Source organism: Haliotis cracherodii, unplaced genomic scaffold (genome assembly GCF_022045235.1).
Source record: "Haliotis cracherodii isolate W230 unplaced genomic scaffold, xgHalCrac1.p SCAF_8, whole genome shotgun sequence".
Lineage (NCBI taxonomy): Eukaryota > Metazoa > Mollusca > Gastropoda > Lepetellida > Haliotidae > Haliotis > Haliotis cracherodii.
Window position 1 is genome coordinate 4,270,809 of NW_027266341.1, and position 18,167 is coordinate 4,288,975.

General features: G+C 41.6%; 1 protein-coding gene and 1 long non-coding RNA gene across 4 annotated transcripts in view; one reads left to right on the forward strand and one right to left on the reverse strand.

Annotated features, from left to right (window-relative positions):
- LOC139449813 (uncharacterized) overlaps window positions 1-18,167 on the reverse strand; it is a 139,019-nt gene that overhangs the window by 14,192 nt on the left and 106,660 nt on the right. For all 3 annotated transcript variants that reach the window (XM_071231352.1, XM_071231350.1, XM_071231351.1), the window contains exons 3-4: window positions 8,766-8,852; window positions 1,166-1,442 (exon numbers count right to left, since the gene is read on the reverse strand). In XM_071231352.1, the coding sequence (XP_071087453.1) occupies window positions 1,166-1,442; window positions 8,766-8,852 (364 nt within the window). The remainder of the gene's footprint in view (window positions 1-1,165; window positions 1,443-8,765; window positions 8,853-18,167) is intronic.
- LOC139449814 (uncharacterized) overlaps window positions 13,554-18,167 on the forward strand; it is a 99,886-nt gene continuing 95,272 nt past the window's right edge. Inside the window, exons 1-2 of the long non-coding RNA XR_011652192.1 lie at window positions 13,554-13,667; window positions 15,094-15,282. This is a non-coding gene — a long non-coding RNA (uncharacterized lncRNA). The remainder of the gene's footprint in view (window positions 13,668-15,093; window positions 15,283-18,167) is intronic.

Here is an 18,167-nt window from a genome sequence, read left to right on the forward strand (position 1 = left end):
CCCAGAAGCCTTTGTTGTGTGAAGGACGGAGCGAAACCACACTACGGGCCATTAAAACAACCGTTTGCTTAAATGCACTTAAAAAACACGTGCTTTACCAATCACTACCATTACATACAACCTTAGAAATATATAGGGTGGTATAGAACCATGACATATTGAAAGCAAGATAATAAAGATAATAATCTATTTCAAGTTGTACACATGATACAATTGATGTTCTTATTCACAAATGTTTGATGTTTATAAGAAAACATCTTTCAGGAGTAAAGGTTTAGCATTGCATGGTATGACATATTAGAATTTGAAGACAGCCAATTATTTGATCTTACCAGCAGTCACGATCACAAATACAGCGAAGTAGCAATGTTCGTAATACATTGAAACCTTGTTAAACCCGTCAAAGCGTCCAGAGAGACGAATTATGGGAGGGGTAATGTTCATTTGTAAACAACAACACTGCACGGATATCAAACAGGATAGGTGACCGCCTCCGTGGTCTAGTGGTAGACTGTCTGCCCAGGCAACGGAGGGTCGGGGGTTCGATCCCCGGCCGCGTCATACCAAAAGACGTTAAAAGATGGTACTTGTTGTTACCCTGTCTGGCGCTCGGCATTAAGGGGCTAAAACAAGGACTGGTTGGCTCGGAGTCAGTATACTGTGTCTGAGTGGGGTATTCATGATAAACTACAGCATGGTAACTCAGTGAGCTGGTTCGACATTAGGCAAATCGGCATTAGTTCGGATTAGTACACACACACGCACACGCACACGCACACGCACACGCACACACACACACGCACACACACACGCACACACACACACACACGCATGCATGCACTAAATAAGTGTAATAATCTACAACGCGACGTTAAGCCCCATTTCACCCCCCTCGATGTATAAAATAGCAAAGTATATAAAACATAGTGTTATCTCCGGACCAACACGGTTTGGCTGTATAAAAAACAACACACCAACGACATTTACAATAATGTTACCAACTACTACCCAAGAGAAGGACCCATTTGATATATCCAACATTGACAATATTAACAGCCATTCCTCATGGTGATATAACAGGTTTCATTTAAACTAAATTCAACTAGAATTTAAGAATTTACCACAATGCACGTTGGTTTGAGAAAGATACAAAACAGGTACTTACTTTTAATTGTGTTGTCTCAACTATATCCACTATTCCGGGCGCGTGTTCGTCCCCACCAAAATTGTTGTTTATGATCAACCCACCACAGGAAGCTATTATTAGAAACAAAATACATTGACCCGTCAATCGAAGCATTTTGGACTTATTCCAATGTCCTCTGGACCCGCATTTAGGGCAGCAAACCCGTCCACAATTTTCGTTTTTACTTTTAACTTCCGGTAATTCCACTTCCGTTTGGCCAGTATCCAGTTCCGGTTGACCGGTTGACCAGTGAACACTGCAAGAAAAGGGAAGACATTTTGAAACACATTTCCAGCATAGAAAACTCGACGTCTCAACCTCCACGGGGGGATTGTGCATATGGTAGTAGAATCATTTTCTCGAAGCTGACGAGATTTTAAATTGCGTTTATCTGTTCAATGGGGCAATAGGCTGGGACACACTGCGTGAAGCTCTCAGGGCCCGGAAAAAGTTATTAACCGTCCCTAATAACCGCCGCAGTACTTGATAACTTCTTTATCAACATCACCTCCTTGTTAAAAGAGACTCGAATTATGAAACACGGAAATTAGCGCAGTACTGCACTCATTAAGATACCCAAACATGCATGGTGACCTCGTCAACACTACAATCTACGGAAGTATTAATCACAAAAGCAGGCTACCTTTGACCTTTACATACAAAACAACACATACAACAACTTTAAATATGATATAAAACAAAATTTGAATCAAACAGACCAAACGTGTTTAAATCGTGCTCTTAGTCACATCATACATATTAAAAAGTCATCGGCTTGCGTGCGAGATAATAAACTTGAACAACAAACCTGAAAAAATGCTATGTACCTTAAGGCGAGAATGTGTTACACCGAGTAGGCACTCCTGGCTTCACAGCTATTAACGGATGTCATATTATCCTCAAGTTCATACCATGATGCTGAGGACAGTCATTGGTCCTTAGTACAGGTTAGGCTAAACCACGTGGCCACCGTGCATTATATTGAAGACTACCAAAGCGCGTGGCCTCGCTGGGATTGACGGAAATAGACAATCACACGACGTCCCAGCTGGCACGTACATGTATTTCAGAGAAACATGCAGATGATGTCATGACCCGTTGCCAGGAATCCCACAAACACATCGTAACACATTTCGCGACTGTCCAAAATGACCAACTCCAGTTCAATAGATCTTGAAATAGTAATATGGTGTCCTCCTCGCTTGTTGTTATTCTAACTGGTAACACAATACGTTCCTGAAGAGCATCCGTATCATTTTTACGCGCATTTAGGATTCAGTGTAACTCGAGCATAGAGGCATAATCGCCGGCTACGCGCTTCCAACATTCCTCTGGATCGTGCATGTCCTGTAAGCTAGCATTACCATCCATTGAGAGACTTCCCGCTCTCTCCCTCCACACGTTAAACTAGGGCTCTTGAGTTTGTACCGTTGCTTTGTGGAAAACAATACCAGTGAACGCACGACGTACATGTCTTTAACAAAAAGGACGAGCTAAACAACAAAACTCATCTACTGTTTCAATTAACATTTTCTACTGTGTCGAGTTCACTCCTGGGTCTGTGAGAGCAAATATCTTGTGTTTTGTGAACCGTAACACAAAAATAAAAGCAATCATCTATTTCTGAACTGGCAAAGAGCCGCAAAGTGCATTCAAGCAGATTATGACATGTTAAAAAAAGTACTTTAAAAAACAGATATGAAAGAGTGTAAAATGGTAGAAAAGTGTACCTGAGGGCTCCCCGAGTGAATTGATTGATCGATCTGATGCAATGTAGACCACGTTGTGTGGTATATAAATTACACCGATTGCTTCACGATGCATGAACCTTGCATCATCCTCCATTCACATGTACCTTTACGTTTCATTAATACAAGTGGCAGTGACTCAAGTCACAAAGATGAAAAGTTATACAAAGAAATGAAAGCATTCAAACTGCAATAAAACTTTATTCTATCAAATGTGTTTTTTGAAGACTGAATTACCTCCTGCCGGTTCCCTTGTGCCTGTATTAACACACCTTCGCGCGTTAAATGACATTGAAGTCTTTACTGTGAGGTGACTCTTCTCTTCTCTTTCATCATAAATTTGTTTTTCAATATGACCATTCGCGAAACTTCACATAGCGTATCATTCACATAGCGTGCTTTGTTAAAGATAAGTGTTATATCTTAGAAGCCAAACGCAGATTTCAGCCCTTAGGATTGACTAAATGTCCAAAAATAAAAGAAATATATTAATTTTTTCCGTTGAGACAACTGTAAATATATCACTAATAAACTTACAGCTATGATTATATGATATCGTTTTGATGACATATATACCTTATAAAATACAGTAAACTACGGTTATAACGAACACGCTTATAACGAACTTACGGATATAACGAACTAACTTTTTAGTCCCGACTATATGCTGTAGTTATGTTGTATATATGGTTATAACGAATTACGGTTATAACGAACTAAAATTAGTAGTCCCTTTGAGTTCGTTATAACCGTAGTTTACTATATGTTGACTTTTTAATAACTGCTATGCCAAAGAGGACAGCACGTTACGCAATACTTATCCATATGTACCTGATATAAGTATACGAGACCTTTCAACCTACACACATGTACTTGAACATAATAAAACTATTGGAGTTATTCTATGTATTCTTTTTTATCTTCTATAACGACATACTTATATGCTGATACCTTTAATAACGACATATAGTTTAAGATGAGAGGAATATGAGACCTTTAATAACTACATACAGTTTAAGAAGGTACTAGTATATGAGACCTTTTATAACGACATGCAGTTTAAGATAAAGCTACATGAGCCCTTTAATATATCGACATATAGTTTAAGATTAAGGTATATGATACTTTAATATTAACGATATACAGTTTAAGAGGAAGGTATATGAGACATGTAGTTTAGGGTGCGATGTATGAGGCCTTTAATAACAACATACAATTTAAAGATGAAGCTACGTGAAACCTATAATATAACGATATATAGTTTTAGATGACAGTATATAAGACCTTTAATAACGAGATATAGTTTAAGATGAGTGAGTGAGTGAGTTGGGTTTAACGCCGCTTTTAACAGTGTTCCAGTTATATCACGGCGTGTCAGCTTAATGTGGGAGGAAAGCCCGAAGTGATGCAGGTCTCAGACGTTTACCACTTCGGTGAAACCCACGAGCACGGGTATGGTGCTAACAAACCTAGAAACATAATCGGGGCGAACCGGGATTCGAACCCACAATCATAGGTTTCTGGCGTGCCCAAGGGACGCAAAAGTTTACGATGAAGGCATATGAGACCTTTGATAACCACATACAGTTTAAGATGAAGGCATATGAGTTAGTGAGTGAGTCAATAACGACATACAGTTTAAGGATGAAGGTACACGAGACCTTTCATATAACGACATCCAGTTTAAGATGGAGGCATATGAGACTTTTAATAACGACATACAGTTTAATACAAAGATTACGAGACTATTAATAACGATATACAGTTAAAGACAAAGGAAAATAAGACCTTTCATAATGATATACATATACGTAACAAATAGATGGGACCTTTTAAAACGACATTCACATACCTCAAACCATGTCAAAACAAACCATCTCTAAAACAGGGGTACGTGAGAACATATCTATTGCATCCTACTTGTGAATGAATACCTCCAGTAAGGACACTAATAAGTAACGTCCAAGCTAACATAGGGATGCATTTCAATATGGAAACATTTTCATGAAAAGACTGCATACAATACTCACAAAATGGAATGCCTCTAGTCCAAACTTCCTAAACGCCCTGTGGTTTCTTAACGCGTCTCGCAAAAACATGATCAAGTTTATTTAGTCAACATCTGGTACGAATTAAATATGCTCGTATTCCTAATATTGCACATGCTTCATTTCAAATTGCTCATTTAGGCCATTTGCAAGCTGAAGTAATGAGACAAGGTTCTGACCTCCGAACCTACTTATTACCAAAGCCCCTTTCTTGACGAAGACGACAGTTCCAGGCTATCAGACGTGTGTTTGAAAAACATATCCTTTCTCCTATGTGTAAATCTTATGTCGTGCCATGAGGCATGGGTTTTTGTCGACGCTTGTAACAAGCGACAGGGTAGCCTTGAATGGTTTCCAGACTTCCAATATGTCTACTGTAGCTAACCTGGAGGATATCCATTACTGCTGTATGTGTTGTGTGATGCCACAATATTCCAGCTACAATAGCAAGTAATTGTCTTGGCCAGACAAACTACTGATTGATATTATGTACAAAGATAACATACTATAAGTGAGTCTGACCACACGAATGTAGTCACCAAACCATAGAGCTCTGGAGATCTATCCTCACCAGAGTCCACAATACTGGTAATAGATTATAAAAAAAGTGGATATATGTTAGCCGTTCAACACTAACCTGTTTGAGTGAATGTCGCGAAATTCTCTGGGTAATGCTTTAACTGACAAGCACAGCGCCATTGCAAAAGTACATACCTCAAAACAGCTACTTCATATGCCTTAAGACATCCATTGATTCAGTAGACACCAATGTTAATTTCCTTTCCACCAATGTAATCGTATATTGCTCGTATTCATTCTACATGTCTGATGGTGTGGGTTTGTTGTCTGTGTAGTGTCATCACTTGAGCACGCTACACACATGACTCACGGACAAGACATATAATCAGATGCAGCTGAATAACTGTTACTGAGAAGCTGACCTTCAAACGGAATAGAATTACTGCCTTTAATGTGCTTGATGTCCGCATGTATAGGACATTTGTTACTGTAGTCTGGTATATGCATCAATTGTCGCCGTGTAAACAGATACGCTGTTGAGCTGTCTTGTGTTATGTTGTCTGGGGTGTAACATAGGTAACATAGTGAGTCGTGATGTATTGTGTTGTCTTGATGAGTGGTGAGGTGAGGTGAAATTGGGTTTAACGTCGCGTCCAAGATTATTGCACTTATATAGCGACGTGCATGCACGTGTGTGTGTGTGTGTGGCTGCTTGTACTAGTCCGGACTGATTTATAGTGCTAGCTCACTGAGATACCATGCCGCAGTTTAACATGAATACCCCACTCAGACACAGTATACTGACTCCGAGCCGACCAGTCCTTGTTTTAGCCCCTTAATGTCTTTTGGTATGACGCGGACGGGGATCGAACCCCGGACCTTCCGCTCTCCGGGCGGACGCTCTACCTCTAGACCACTGAGGCGGTATCTACGCAATTTGGATACGATGACATGCATCAACCACCTGATCTCGTTAGTCGCCTCTTACGACAACCAGAGTCGCCTTTTACGGCAAGCATGGGTTGCTGAAGACTTATCTGGTTGGTTAAATCTATACGTGAGATGTATAATCTCAATCATAATTGTATACATATATCACCTGTAAGATCTAAAAGAAACTGTATACAAATGTCATCTGGAACACATACAGCTGCACGAAGACGTAATGACATCAGTATACAAACGTATCTTTGAAATATACATCTGCTTCAATAACCATTTTTACGTCTATGATTTAATGAGTGATGTAGATTTCATATCGCGTTTTCAGTCTAGGAAATTCTCTCCATTTGAGATACGGAGGTGAGCTTTACAATAAACAGTACAAGTGCGCCATCCATGGTGTCAAGTTGCGCATGACGACGTGGGCCATCGGCCATGATGGTGTAAGGGTCTCGGAAGGACGGTCGTCAAAACGCCGTGAAGGAACATCAGTACTCAACATCGTCAGATCACGTGACCGCTCGTATCCCCGTGTTCTGAGATGGAGCCAGTGTGTCTGGTTTTACGCCGCTTTAGCAATATTTCAGGCAATTTACGGCGGGGACTCCAGGAATTGGCATCACACATTGTACTCACGTGGGGAAATGTAGCTTAACGAACTAATGCAGTCGTACTAGTTTACTCCACCGACCTGATTTCTCCGAATCCCAATATTCATCACAATATGTGTATATGTATTGTATGTCTAGTAAGGCGGGTAGCTTAGTGGTTAAAGCGTTCGCTCGCCACGCTGAACACCCGGGTTGGATTCCCGACATGGGTACAATGTGTGAAGCCCATGTGTGATGTCCCCCGCATAGAATATTGCTAAAAGCGGCGTAAAACAATACTCACTCACGCACTCTAGTAAGGCACAATCGCATAGTTTTGCAATATGTATTCATCTCATCAAAAGTATGATATATGCCTTTCCCTTCACCGGCAACAAATAAAGGTGTCACATACTGATGGAGTACTTTATTGGCACGTCATTGCCTCGATGTGTGTGCATGTATCATTGTAGTCAGTATCGACACAATGCTATAATATTAGCACTCCTCTCGTCTTGAGCTTCGGGTAACTTGACATATATTCGAAGCTCCCAAAGACTTCAACTTGATGAGACTTTATGCTGACAACAACAGGTGTAAGCGGTACCTTTTCTCACAGTTTCTCCATCCTGACTGAGCAGCATACCAGGAAAAGAAGTAGAGTATAACGCTTAGTCACTTACGTCACTTACCTCATATACGTCACATTCATTGTTCGTAAAGGTTTAAAGAGCTTTAGTAGTTCAATTACGTACATACTTATAATATACTGATGAAATTGAGTTATAGATCAAATACACAAGATCTATTGAATTTCACATGAATACAGCCTTTTAACCCTAAATCCTAGACCAGCACCCCATTCATCATGGCGAGCATAGCACAACCACGGCTATAAATACAACAGTCTCAGCTAAGATCGCTTTGTGGAACGGTGCCTTGATCTTTGTGGAACGTCGACATATTTATTCACAAACGTTGAAATTAAAACTGTTTTAAACCTGGTTAGCTTCTATGCAACTAGAACTCGCTATATGACGTCATGTCACGCACCAAGACAGGAAGGATTTATTTAAATGAAAAACAAAGTAGTCATTTCTCAAACGATATTTTTACAAGAGAAGGTTATCAGTACATGAATCATTTAAAACTAGAAAGGGGGTTATACATTCAAGTGGAAAACATGCCTACAAATAAATTAGATATTTCACAGACGGAAATTGGAAATTGTTTATTTAAATTATGTTGCAAACACTCAGACGTTAACACTTGAACATGTCCGTAAACAACATTGTGAGCATACATCAACATATGCAAAGCATTATTAGTTTCTTCACAACATCACGATTTAAAAATTAATATTTCCATATGACCCTAAACATTACAGGTTTTTATTCTATTAATTGTTGTACGGAATCTAACTCTCATATAGAGACCAAAGCAAATGTAAGTAATTCCCGTATGGAGAATTTGTAAATGAATTGTTTTAACGCCGCAGTCAATTGTATTCCACGGCCTATCAATTATCGGGAGATGACCAATCAAACCAGTGGTTGATACAATGGCATACAGCTAGGTAAATCGGCTCTTAAGACACGCATGAGGTAAGAGACTAACTTGAAATCCTATTTGGGTTTAAATAGGGTAAATAAACGGCTGGTGCTGATTCTATATTAAGATGGCACGTGTTTCAAGGACATAGTTAGTTCGATGAAATATGGGCGATTCTTACCTTCCATGATGCAGACAGGTCGTGTAATGATTGGGCGTGTAGAGAACCACTGATCTCCTCGCACGTCTCCGACCACCACCAGATGGCCTGTAATGTACAACGGCATATAGGATTACTGCTTGTGGAAGGGGCGCTAACTGTGGTGCTTGCAGCGTAACAGTAGATGTAGACGTAGGATGTAGTAAACGTAGTAGCATGAAGCTACTTATGTAGTAGTACACGCAGTATTAAGGTGCTATTTATGTAGTAGTAGACGCAGTATTAGGGTGCTACGTATGTAGTAGTAGACGTAGTAGCATATGGCTACTTCTGTAGTAGTAGACGCAGTAGTAAGGTGCTACGTATGTAATAGTAGACGTAGTAGCATGAAGCTACTTATGTAGTAGTAGACGCAGTAGTAGGGTGCTACTTATGTAGTAGTAGACGCAGTAGTAAGGTGCTACGTATGTAGTAGTAGACGCAGTAGTAGGGTGCTACTTATGTAGTAGTAGACGTAGTAGCAAGAAGCTACTTATGTAGTAGTAGACGCAGTAGTAAGGTGCTATTTATGTAGTAGTAGACGCAGTAGTAGGGTGCTACTTATGTAGTAGTAGACGCAGTAGTAAGGTGCTACTTATGTAGTAGTAGACGCAGTAGTAAGGTTCTACTTATGTAGTAGCAGACGCAGTAGTAGGGTGCTACGTATGTAGTAGTAGACGTAGTAGTATGGTGCTACTAATGTAGTAGTTGAGGAAGTAGTAGGTTGCTACTTATGCTGTAGTAGATGTTGTAGTATGGCGCTACGTATGTAGTAGTAGACGTAGTAGTGTGGTGTATTTATATAGTAGTAGACGTAGTAGTATGGTGCTACGTATGTAGTAGTAGACGCAGTAGTAGGGTGCTATTTATGTAGTAGTAGACGCAGTAGTATGGTGCTACGTATGTAGTAGTAGACGTAGTAGCATATGGCTACTTCTGTAGTAGTAGACGCAGTAGTAAGGTGCTACGTATGTAGTAGTAGACGTAGTAGCATGAAGCTACTTATGTAGTAGTAGACGCAGTAGTAGGGTGCTACTTATGTAGTAGTAGACGCAGTAGTAAGGTGCTACGTATGTAGTAGTAGACGCAGTAGTAGGGTGCTACTTATGTAGTAGTAGACGTAGTAGCAAGAAGCTACTTATGTAGTAGTAGACGCAGTAGTAAGGTGCTATTTATGTAGTAGTAGACGCAGTAGTAGGGTGCTACTTATGTAGTAGTAGACGCAGTAGTAAGGTGCTACTTATGTAGTAGTAGACGCAGTAGTAAGGTTCTACTTATGTAGTAGCAGACGCAGTAGTAGGGTGCTACGTATGTAGTAGTAGACGTAGTAGTATGGTGCTACTAATGTAGTAGTTGAGGAAGTAGTAGGTTGCTACTTATGCTGTAGTAGATGTTGTAGTATGGCGCTACGTATGTAGTAGTAGACGTAGTAGTGTGGTGTATTTATATAGTAGTAGACGTAGTAGTATGGGGCTACTTATGTAGTAGTAGACGTAGAGGTATGGTGCTACTTATGTAGTAGTAGACGTAAAGGTATGGTGCTACTTATGTAGTAGTAGACGTAGTAGTATGGTGCTACTTATGTAGTAGTAGACGTAGAGGTATGGTGCTACTTATGTAGTAATAGGCGTAGTAGGAAACCGACCATTTGATATTAGGGGTGGGTGGGGTTTTGTAAATTATATGCATAATTGTTTGTTTCAAGGATTTTCTCCAGGATATCAAACGACGAGGTACAGTGACAATTGTAGTAGTAGTAGTAGTAGTAGTAGTAGTAGTAGTAGTAGTAGTAGTAACATTATATAACGATTTTTAAATGTAGATTTTACATGTAAAACCCTGTCAGAGAAGCGAAGCGCGATGTGGAGCATGTTTCAGACTGTTGCATCATCATGTCGCGAGTGCCCCCGACCATGGCGCTGTCAGCTCTCACACACACAACGAAATGTCATAGGCTATACGCTGCACGCAAGGCCTTCACAATTTGAAAGCACAATCTTCACAAAGACATCCGGATTATGGCTTGAAGAGCAGCTTAAGTTTGCTTACATGTAAACCTCTGTCACCAAATATGTACATGGACTTGGAGGAGGAATGCCTTGAAGTTTAAATATGAATATAAACCATATGTATAATTGGCCGTGAGTCAGACTATTATAGACGAGGGGACTGATTTGTGTTCAGCCACCCACGCCAAATGTATTATGCAGCTTGAAGAAGATTGTTTATCTTAAAAAAATGTCAGACAGGTACAAAGGAGAGTTCACCTTACCTGGTAATGCTAAATAAAGTCTAATTGTTACCGCCCAACCTGAAACGCTCTGGCTCTATGCCCGCTGTGCTATAACACACTAACTCGTACCGTCTTAACTTAATAGGAAAGAAAGGTTTGTACAATGACGGTTAAGTGCGTTACCAAATATGTATCTACAGCGAGGTTCATTTAAGTAAGTTATTAATGAGAGTCACAGGTTCTCAGGCGTAAACACAACAAACTCTCGCGAGACTTGCTGCAACAAATGCACCAACCTGGTCTACTGACCTCTCGACACAAGAGGTCGGCACGAGACAGGGGTATTTTTAGCTTAAGTAACATCACCTAGGTGAACATAGGCTTTACGCTGAAAGTATGCGACCTCCATTTTTACAGAGAAACACGTCAACAAAGGAGGCGGAGTCAAGGTGCCCGGGTTGCCAGAGCGTGAACAAGGAACATGCGAAAATACCAGTGATGCTCGGGTCACATGATGGCAGTTCGCGGAGTTCATTCGTGGAACATGATAATAATAACGTTCTTGGTTTGATGTACGGTTTGGCGGTCGATAAGGGAACCCTAGATTAGGTTTTGTTCATGAAAACATGGAAAATGTTAGACGCAGCCCTTGAGGTCACTGACTCCTAAATGTCGTCTGCTGTCGTGGCGGGAAAACACAGACGACACAAAAGATAACAAAGACAATAAATTGAGATGACAGATGGTCTGTATTTATAGTATTGACAAAGAATACATGTTATGCTACATTACCCAAATGGTTATACATCTATTTGCATATCGTACGAGATGGGTCAAAATAGACAACGATCACACCACATCGGGTGAGATTTGGGACAACACCTCACCTCATGTGTGACCTTCAAGCTTTCGTAAACAGAGCACAAAGTAAGGACCGTTCTAAACTCGATTACACATAGCTAAACCAGTATAAAAATATATACGTTATCATTCCAACCGTAATTGCGTTTCCAAAGAGTGGTATGTGTATACGATTTAGGGAGTGATCTTAAAGGTATTTAAATTGAGCGGAAAAAAGAACAAGTAACATTATTAGTTCACACTCGGCTGTATCTAGCATTACAGTGTTGGAATGATCGTGTTAAGATAATTTTAAGAGAGCAGGTGAGGACTGGTTGAGTCATTTCGATATGCATGTGCTGTACTGTGCAAGTATTTATTTTTAGTTATAATGTTTCGTTCATTAATGAAGCATTGCATGGTTTGCTTTACTTTATAATTTAGCTTACACAGCAGTTGTATTGGTATGTGGGTTATTTTGAGTTTGATTTATATTCGTGACAAAGATTGGTACGGATTGACACTGATTGTGGTGGTTAATGGTGAAAGAAATTAATGCTGATGTTGGTGTTTGATGGTGTAGGGATTGGTGTTGATGTTGGTGGTGGATGGCAGGGATTGATGTTGATGTTGGTGGTTGATGGTAGGGATTGATGTTGATGTTGGTGGTTGATGGTACGGATTGATGTTGATGTTGGTGTTTGATGGTAGGGATTGATGTTGATGTTGGTGTTTGATGGTAGGGATTGATGTTGATGTTGGTGGTTGATGGTGTAGGGATTGATGTTGATGTTGGTGGTTGATGGTAGGGATTGATGTTGATGTTGGTGTTTGATGGTGTAGGGATTGATGTTGATGTTGGTGGTTGATGGTAGGGATTGATGTTGATGTTGGTGTTTGATGGTGTAGGGATTGATGTTGATGTTGGTGGTTGATGGTAGGGATTGATGTTGATGTTGGTGGTTGATGGTAGGGATTGATGGTACGGATTGATATTGATGTTGGTTGTTGATGGTAGGGATTGATGTTGATGTTGGTGGTTGATGGTGTAGGGACTGATGTTGATGTTGGTGGTTGATGGTGTAGGGATTGAAATTGATGTTGGTGGTTGATGGTAGGGATTGATGTTGATGCTGGTGGTCGATGGTGTTGAGATTGATGTTGATGTTGGTGGTTGATGGTAGGGATTGATGTTGATGTTGGTGATCGATGGTACGGATTGATGTTGATGTTGGTGGTTGATGGTGTAGGGATTGATGTTGGTGGTTGATGGTAGGGATTGATGTTGATGTTGGTGGTTGATAGTAGGGATTGATGTTGATGTTGGTGGTTGATGGTAGGGATTGATGTTGATGTTGTTGGTTGATGGTAGGGATTGATGTTGATGTTGGTGGTTGATGGTGTAGGGATTGATGTTGATGTTGGTGCTTGATGGTAGGGATTGACATACCTTTGCAAATAATTCAAAGAGGAAGTTTAAAAAAATGTGCTTCTTGCCTTCAAGAACAACAACACTGTACACATTGAGAAACATTTAGTGAAAAAAATGAAAACTGAGAGTTCTGAAGAATTGATCTTATACCCAAATAACCGGATTTTTAACCTCAACAAGCGGAACCATGGACTTAAAATAAACATGCACTTGTTCGTCTTAAATATCCCCGCAGATCAAGTAAGACATTACTTGGAAAGAGCTCAGACCCCCGCAAGTATACACAAGCACCTCTCAACGAACAGGGTACCGCCGTGTCCCGATGGTGAGGTGCATGTCGCTGCTGATGACGTTACCAGAGGGAGGAAGACATCATCAGGTGCACTTTTCATCTGTTTTGATGCGATGTGAATTGTTGTTCTCTATTACATAACTTACGAATCTATGTTTATGTGATTGCTGGTGCTGGTATCTCAAAGAGGCTTCACGGAGGTTTCATTATAACACTTCCGTTTCTCCCATCTGTCTCGGGTGAGAGATTTTGACACTTAAAGCCAACAGAGAACCGGAATGTTTTTTGGCGGTCTTTGGCACTGTTGTTTGTGTTATTTTTGTCGAATATATAAGCTACAGGGGGCGTCTTTGGGGACGCTGTGGATGATTGTAGGCCTGAAACATTAGGGGTCCTGACTGTGTGTTTTTTGCAATCGGAAATCACTAAAAATGTCTTTTGGGGCATTTTTTATTAAGGATAGTGCAAGACGAACGTAGATTCCTGTAGCTATTCTAAGAATTTGGATGTTTTAAACAGGCATGCTAGATAGTCCAGGTTTTATATGAGATTTTACAGGATCTTATGTCTAATGTTTAACAATGAACTTGGTATCAGGCCCAGGCCCCAGGATGCACAAGATTGAATTGATTCAAGTTATACCTATCTATTCATATGGGACCACTTCTCAATTAAAAACGATGGGTGTGTGCTTGCGTATGTGTGTGTAGAGTCTAACACTGCTTTGAAATGTATTCAACATGACAGCTTTATGATTCAGTCCAATGATAGTATTACCAACAAGCACCGACATTGAACAAACAGAGCCGTAGTCAGGGAGAATCTGGGATTCTTACCTAAATCGTCAGATACTGTAGCGGGTATGGGTCAGATGCTGACAGGCCAGTAATTAGTACTGAGCAAATCTAGATTGTGATCTACGATCTTCAGCTTTTGCACGTCTCTGCCAGTCGTATTTCAGCACAGAGAATTGCGGCGCCTTAGAAAACTGGACTGTCTGCGCGACCACCATTAAACCTACATACAGTTCATGATACTGAATATTTTAATATGATCCATGTATAGTGCTTAGCAGAGCTGAATGGTGGTTAAAGCGGTGTCATACTGAAGACCCTGGTTCGATCCCCAAGAAGGGTACAATGTGTAAAACGGTATCTCTCACCTTGACATTGCCGTTATACTGCTAAAAACGGCGGTAAAACTTACACTCACCATAACTTACTACAGCTGTACTAAACCCAAAAATATCCATTTTGCAACACGCGCTGATTACCTTTGAAAGGGGATATTTTGTTTTCGTAAAAATACTCAGAAGTATAATTAAATCTTACGTGTCGGATACACGAGGGACATGTAGAACTTACATAAACTCGTCAGATAGGACCATCTAAAAAGCGTTTACTAACGTGAACATATTTTTGCCTTTGATGTTTGGGGTTTGTCGCTTTAGCTTCATAAGATATATCATCCTTTGTGCAGTCAAACTTGTGAAATAATAATGTTTGTCTTGCAGACATCAATATTTTGGAAAGATGAAAACACCTGGTGATGAAAGACAGAACGGGGGAAGATTTGGAGCAGGGTTCATATGTACACACTTTATGATTCTGGTGCAGTGGGGAACATGCACGCGTAAACATTAACACTGCTGAGAGGGATAAACACCGTGATATGAAGAGTGTGGGAGCCACCACCCCCGCATGTAAGTATACTGTACCTTGTACGTTCTATCTGGTTCCCAAGAACACGTGTACTGGATATAGCTCGTCAACCTGAGTATTTTTATTTGGATTTTACTGCTTAAAGAAAAAAAAGACACTTATGTTTAGTTGAATCTTATCATATGTTCCAAATTCCCGTTTTCCAAACCAACTGATGATTCAAAGGGAAGGTTGCTAAGAAGCAAACACCGAAGACCAAGTGAAGTCCTAATAATAGCACATGACTTGTTGTCCGGATATTGTTCAACTCAACTGCTTCAGCAACAAAATGGTCAACGTAACCTCGCGCAACCGCCATCCCGCATCTCCCGAACATGGATATCTGCTGGTTTTAGGGTGTTTGGAAGAGATTAGTTTTCTGACGGGTCTTCAAGACATACATCTTTGGGGTACCATAACACACTTTTTCTCAGTGAACAATCATGTGTTTTTTGAAACTCTGAGGTCCTATTACTGTTTTTGCTAAAAATTCTTTCTATCGGAACCAAATACTTTCCTCCCCTAGAAAAAGTAAACAGACTGCACCAATACCGTCCAATACGGGTCCTTGAAACATCCACCATCCATAGTTCGATATACCGCAATAATCACATATTTGATCGGTACGAAATAGCAAACAGCACGAGAGCAAAACATCTCCAAAACATTCCCTTTACAAAGAAGGCATGTGCTGCTAGCTAGATGTCTTTGCGCATTAACACCAAGTGGACCAGATTGACAACAATTACTAATGACCGCAACATCGCCACCGCCACCGTGGGCTGGTGGTAGACCGTCTGCCTGGAGACCGCCTCCGTGGTCTAGTGGTAGACCGTCTGCCTGGAAACCGCTTCCGTGGTCTAGTGGTAGACCGTCTGCCTGGAGACCGCCTCCGTGGACTAGTGGTAGACGGTCTACCTGGAAACTGCCTCCGTGGTCAAGTGGTAGACCGTCTACCTGGAGAGCGTCTCCGTGGTCTAATGGTAGACCGTCTGCCTGGAGACCGCCTCCGTGGTCTAGTGGTAGACCGTCTGCCTGGATACCGCCTCCGTGGTCTAGTGGTAGACCGTCTACCTGGAGACCGCCTCCGTGGTCTAGTGGTAGACCGTCTGCCGTGTTCTAGTCGTATAGCGTCTGCCCGGAGACCGCCTGCGTCGTCGAGTGGTAGAGCGTCCACGGCCGCGTCATACCCAAAAATGTTAAAGATGTTGCTTGCTGTTACCATGCCTGGCCTAGCACAAAAGGGGTAATACAAGTATTGGCCGATGCGTAGTCACTATACTGAATCTGAGTTGGGAATCCATGTTAAGCTGCGACATGGTATCTCAGTATGCTGGCACTATAAAAACGGCATTAGTTGGGACTACACGCACACACGCGTGCATGCATAAGTGAAAAAATCTTGGTCGCGACGTCGAACCGCAGTCGATATAGCGCCAAATATCACCAACACCAACCCAACTCGATATACCACACAGGCCTTCTCTACTTCAGCATCACGTCTCGATATACCGCCACACAGGCCTTCTCTACTTCAGAATCACGTCTCGATATACCGCCACACAGGCCTTCTCTACTTCAGCATCACGTCTCGATATACAGCCACACAAGCCTTGTCTACTTCAGCATCACGTCTCGATATACCGCAACACAAGCCTTCTCTACTTCAGCATCACGTCGACGTCTCGATATACCGCCACACAAGCCTTCTCTACTTCAGCATCACGTCTCGATATACCGCCACACAGGCCTTCTCTACTTCAGAATCACGTCTCGATATACCGCCACACAGGCCTTCTCTACTTCAGCATCACGTCTCGATATACAGCCACACAAGCCTTGTCTACTTCAGCATCACGTCTCGATATCCCGCCACACAAGCCTTCTCTACTTCAGCATCACGTCGACGTCTCGATATACCGCCACACAAGCCTTCTCTACTTCAGCATCACGTCTCGATATACCGCCACACAGGCCTTCTCTACTTCAGCATCACGTCTCGATATCCCGCCACACAAGCCTTCTCTACTTCAGCATCACGTCTCGATATACCGCAACACAAGACTTCTCTACTTCAGCATCACGTCTCGATATCCCGCCACACAAGCCTTCTCTACTTCAGCATCACGTCTCGATATACCGCCACACAGGCCTTCTCTACTTCAGAATCACGTCTCGATATACCGCCACACAGGCCTTCTCTACTTCAGCATCACGTCTCGATATACCGCCACACAAGCCTTCTCTACTTCAGAATCACGTCTCGATATACCGACACACATGCATTTCACATCCACTGACTCAGTCAACTAATTTAAGCTCCATTCACTCAGTTAATTCAAAACAGCTACACTGGCTCAGTTAACTCATTACAGATCCACTGTCCCAGTCATCTCATTACAACTCAACTGGCTCAGGAAAACCTATAAGAGCTCTATTGCCCAAGTCAACTCACTACAGCTCCACTATCTAGTCGCCACATTATATCTCCTCGTCGACTCACAACAGTTCCGCTGGCCCAGTGATAGCTCTTCTGTCCCATTAAACCCATTACAACTCTATTGGACTAGTCAACTCATAACAGCTCTACTGTCCCATTCAATTCATTACAGCTCCACTGGTCCATTCTACACGTTAGAGCTCCACTGTACCGTTCAACTCATCACAGCTCTAATGGCTCAGACAACACATTACAGCTCTAATGGCCAAGACAACGCATCACAGCTCTATTCGCCCAGACTGCACATTACAGCTCTATTCGCCCAGACAGCACATTACAGCTCTATTCGCCCAGACAACACATTACAGCTCTATTCGCCCAGACTACACATTACAGCTCCAGCGGCCCAGACAACACATTATATCTCTATTCGCCCAGACTACACAT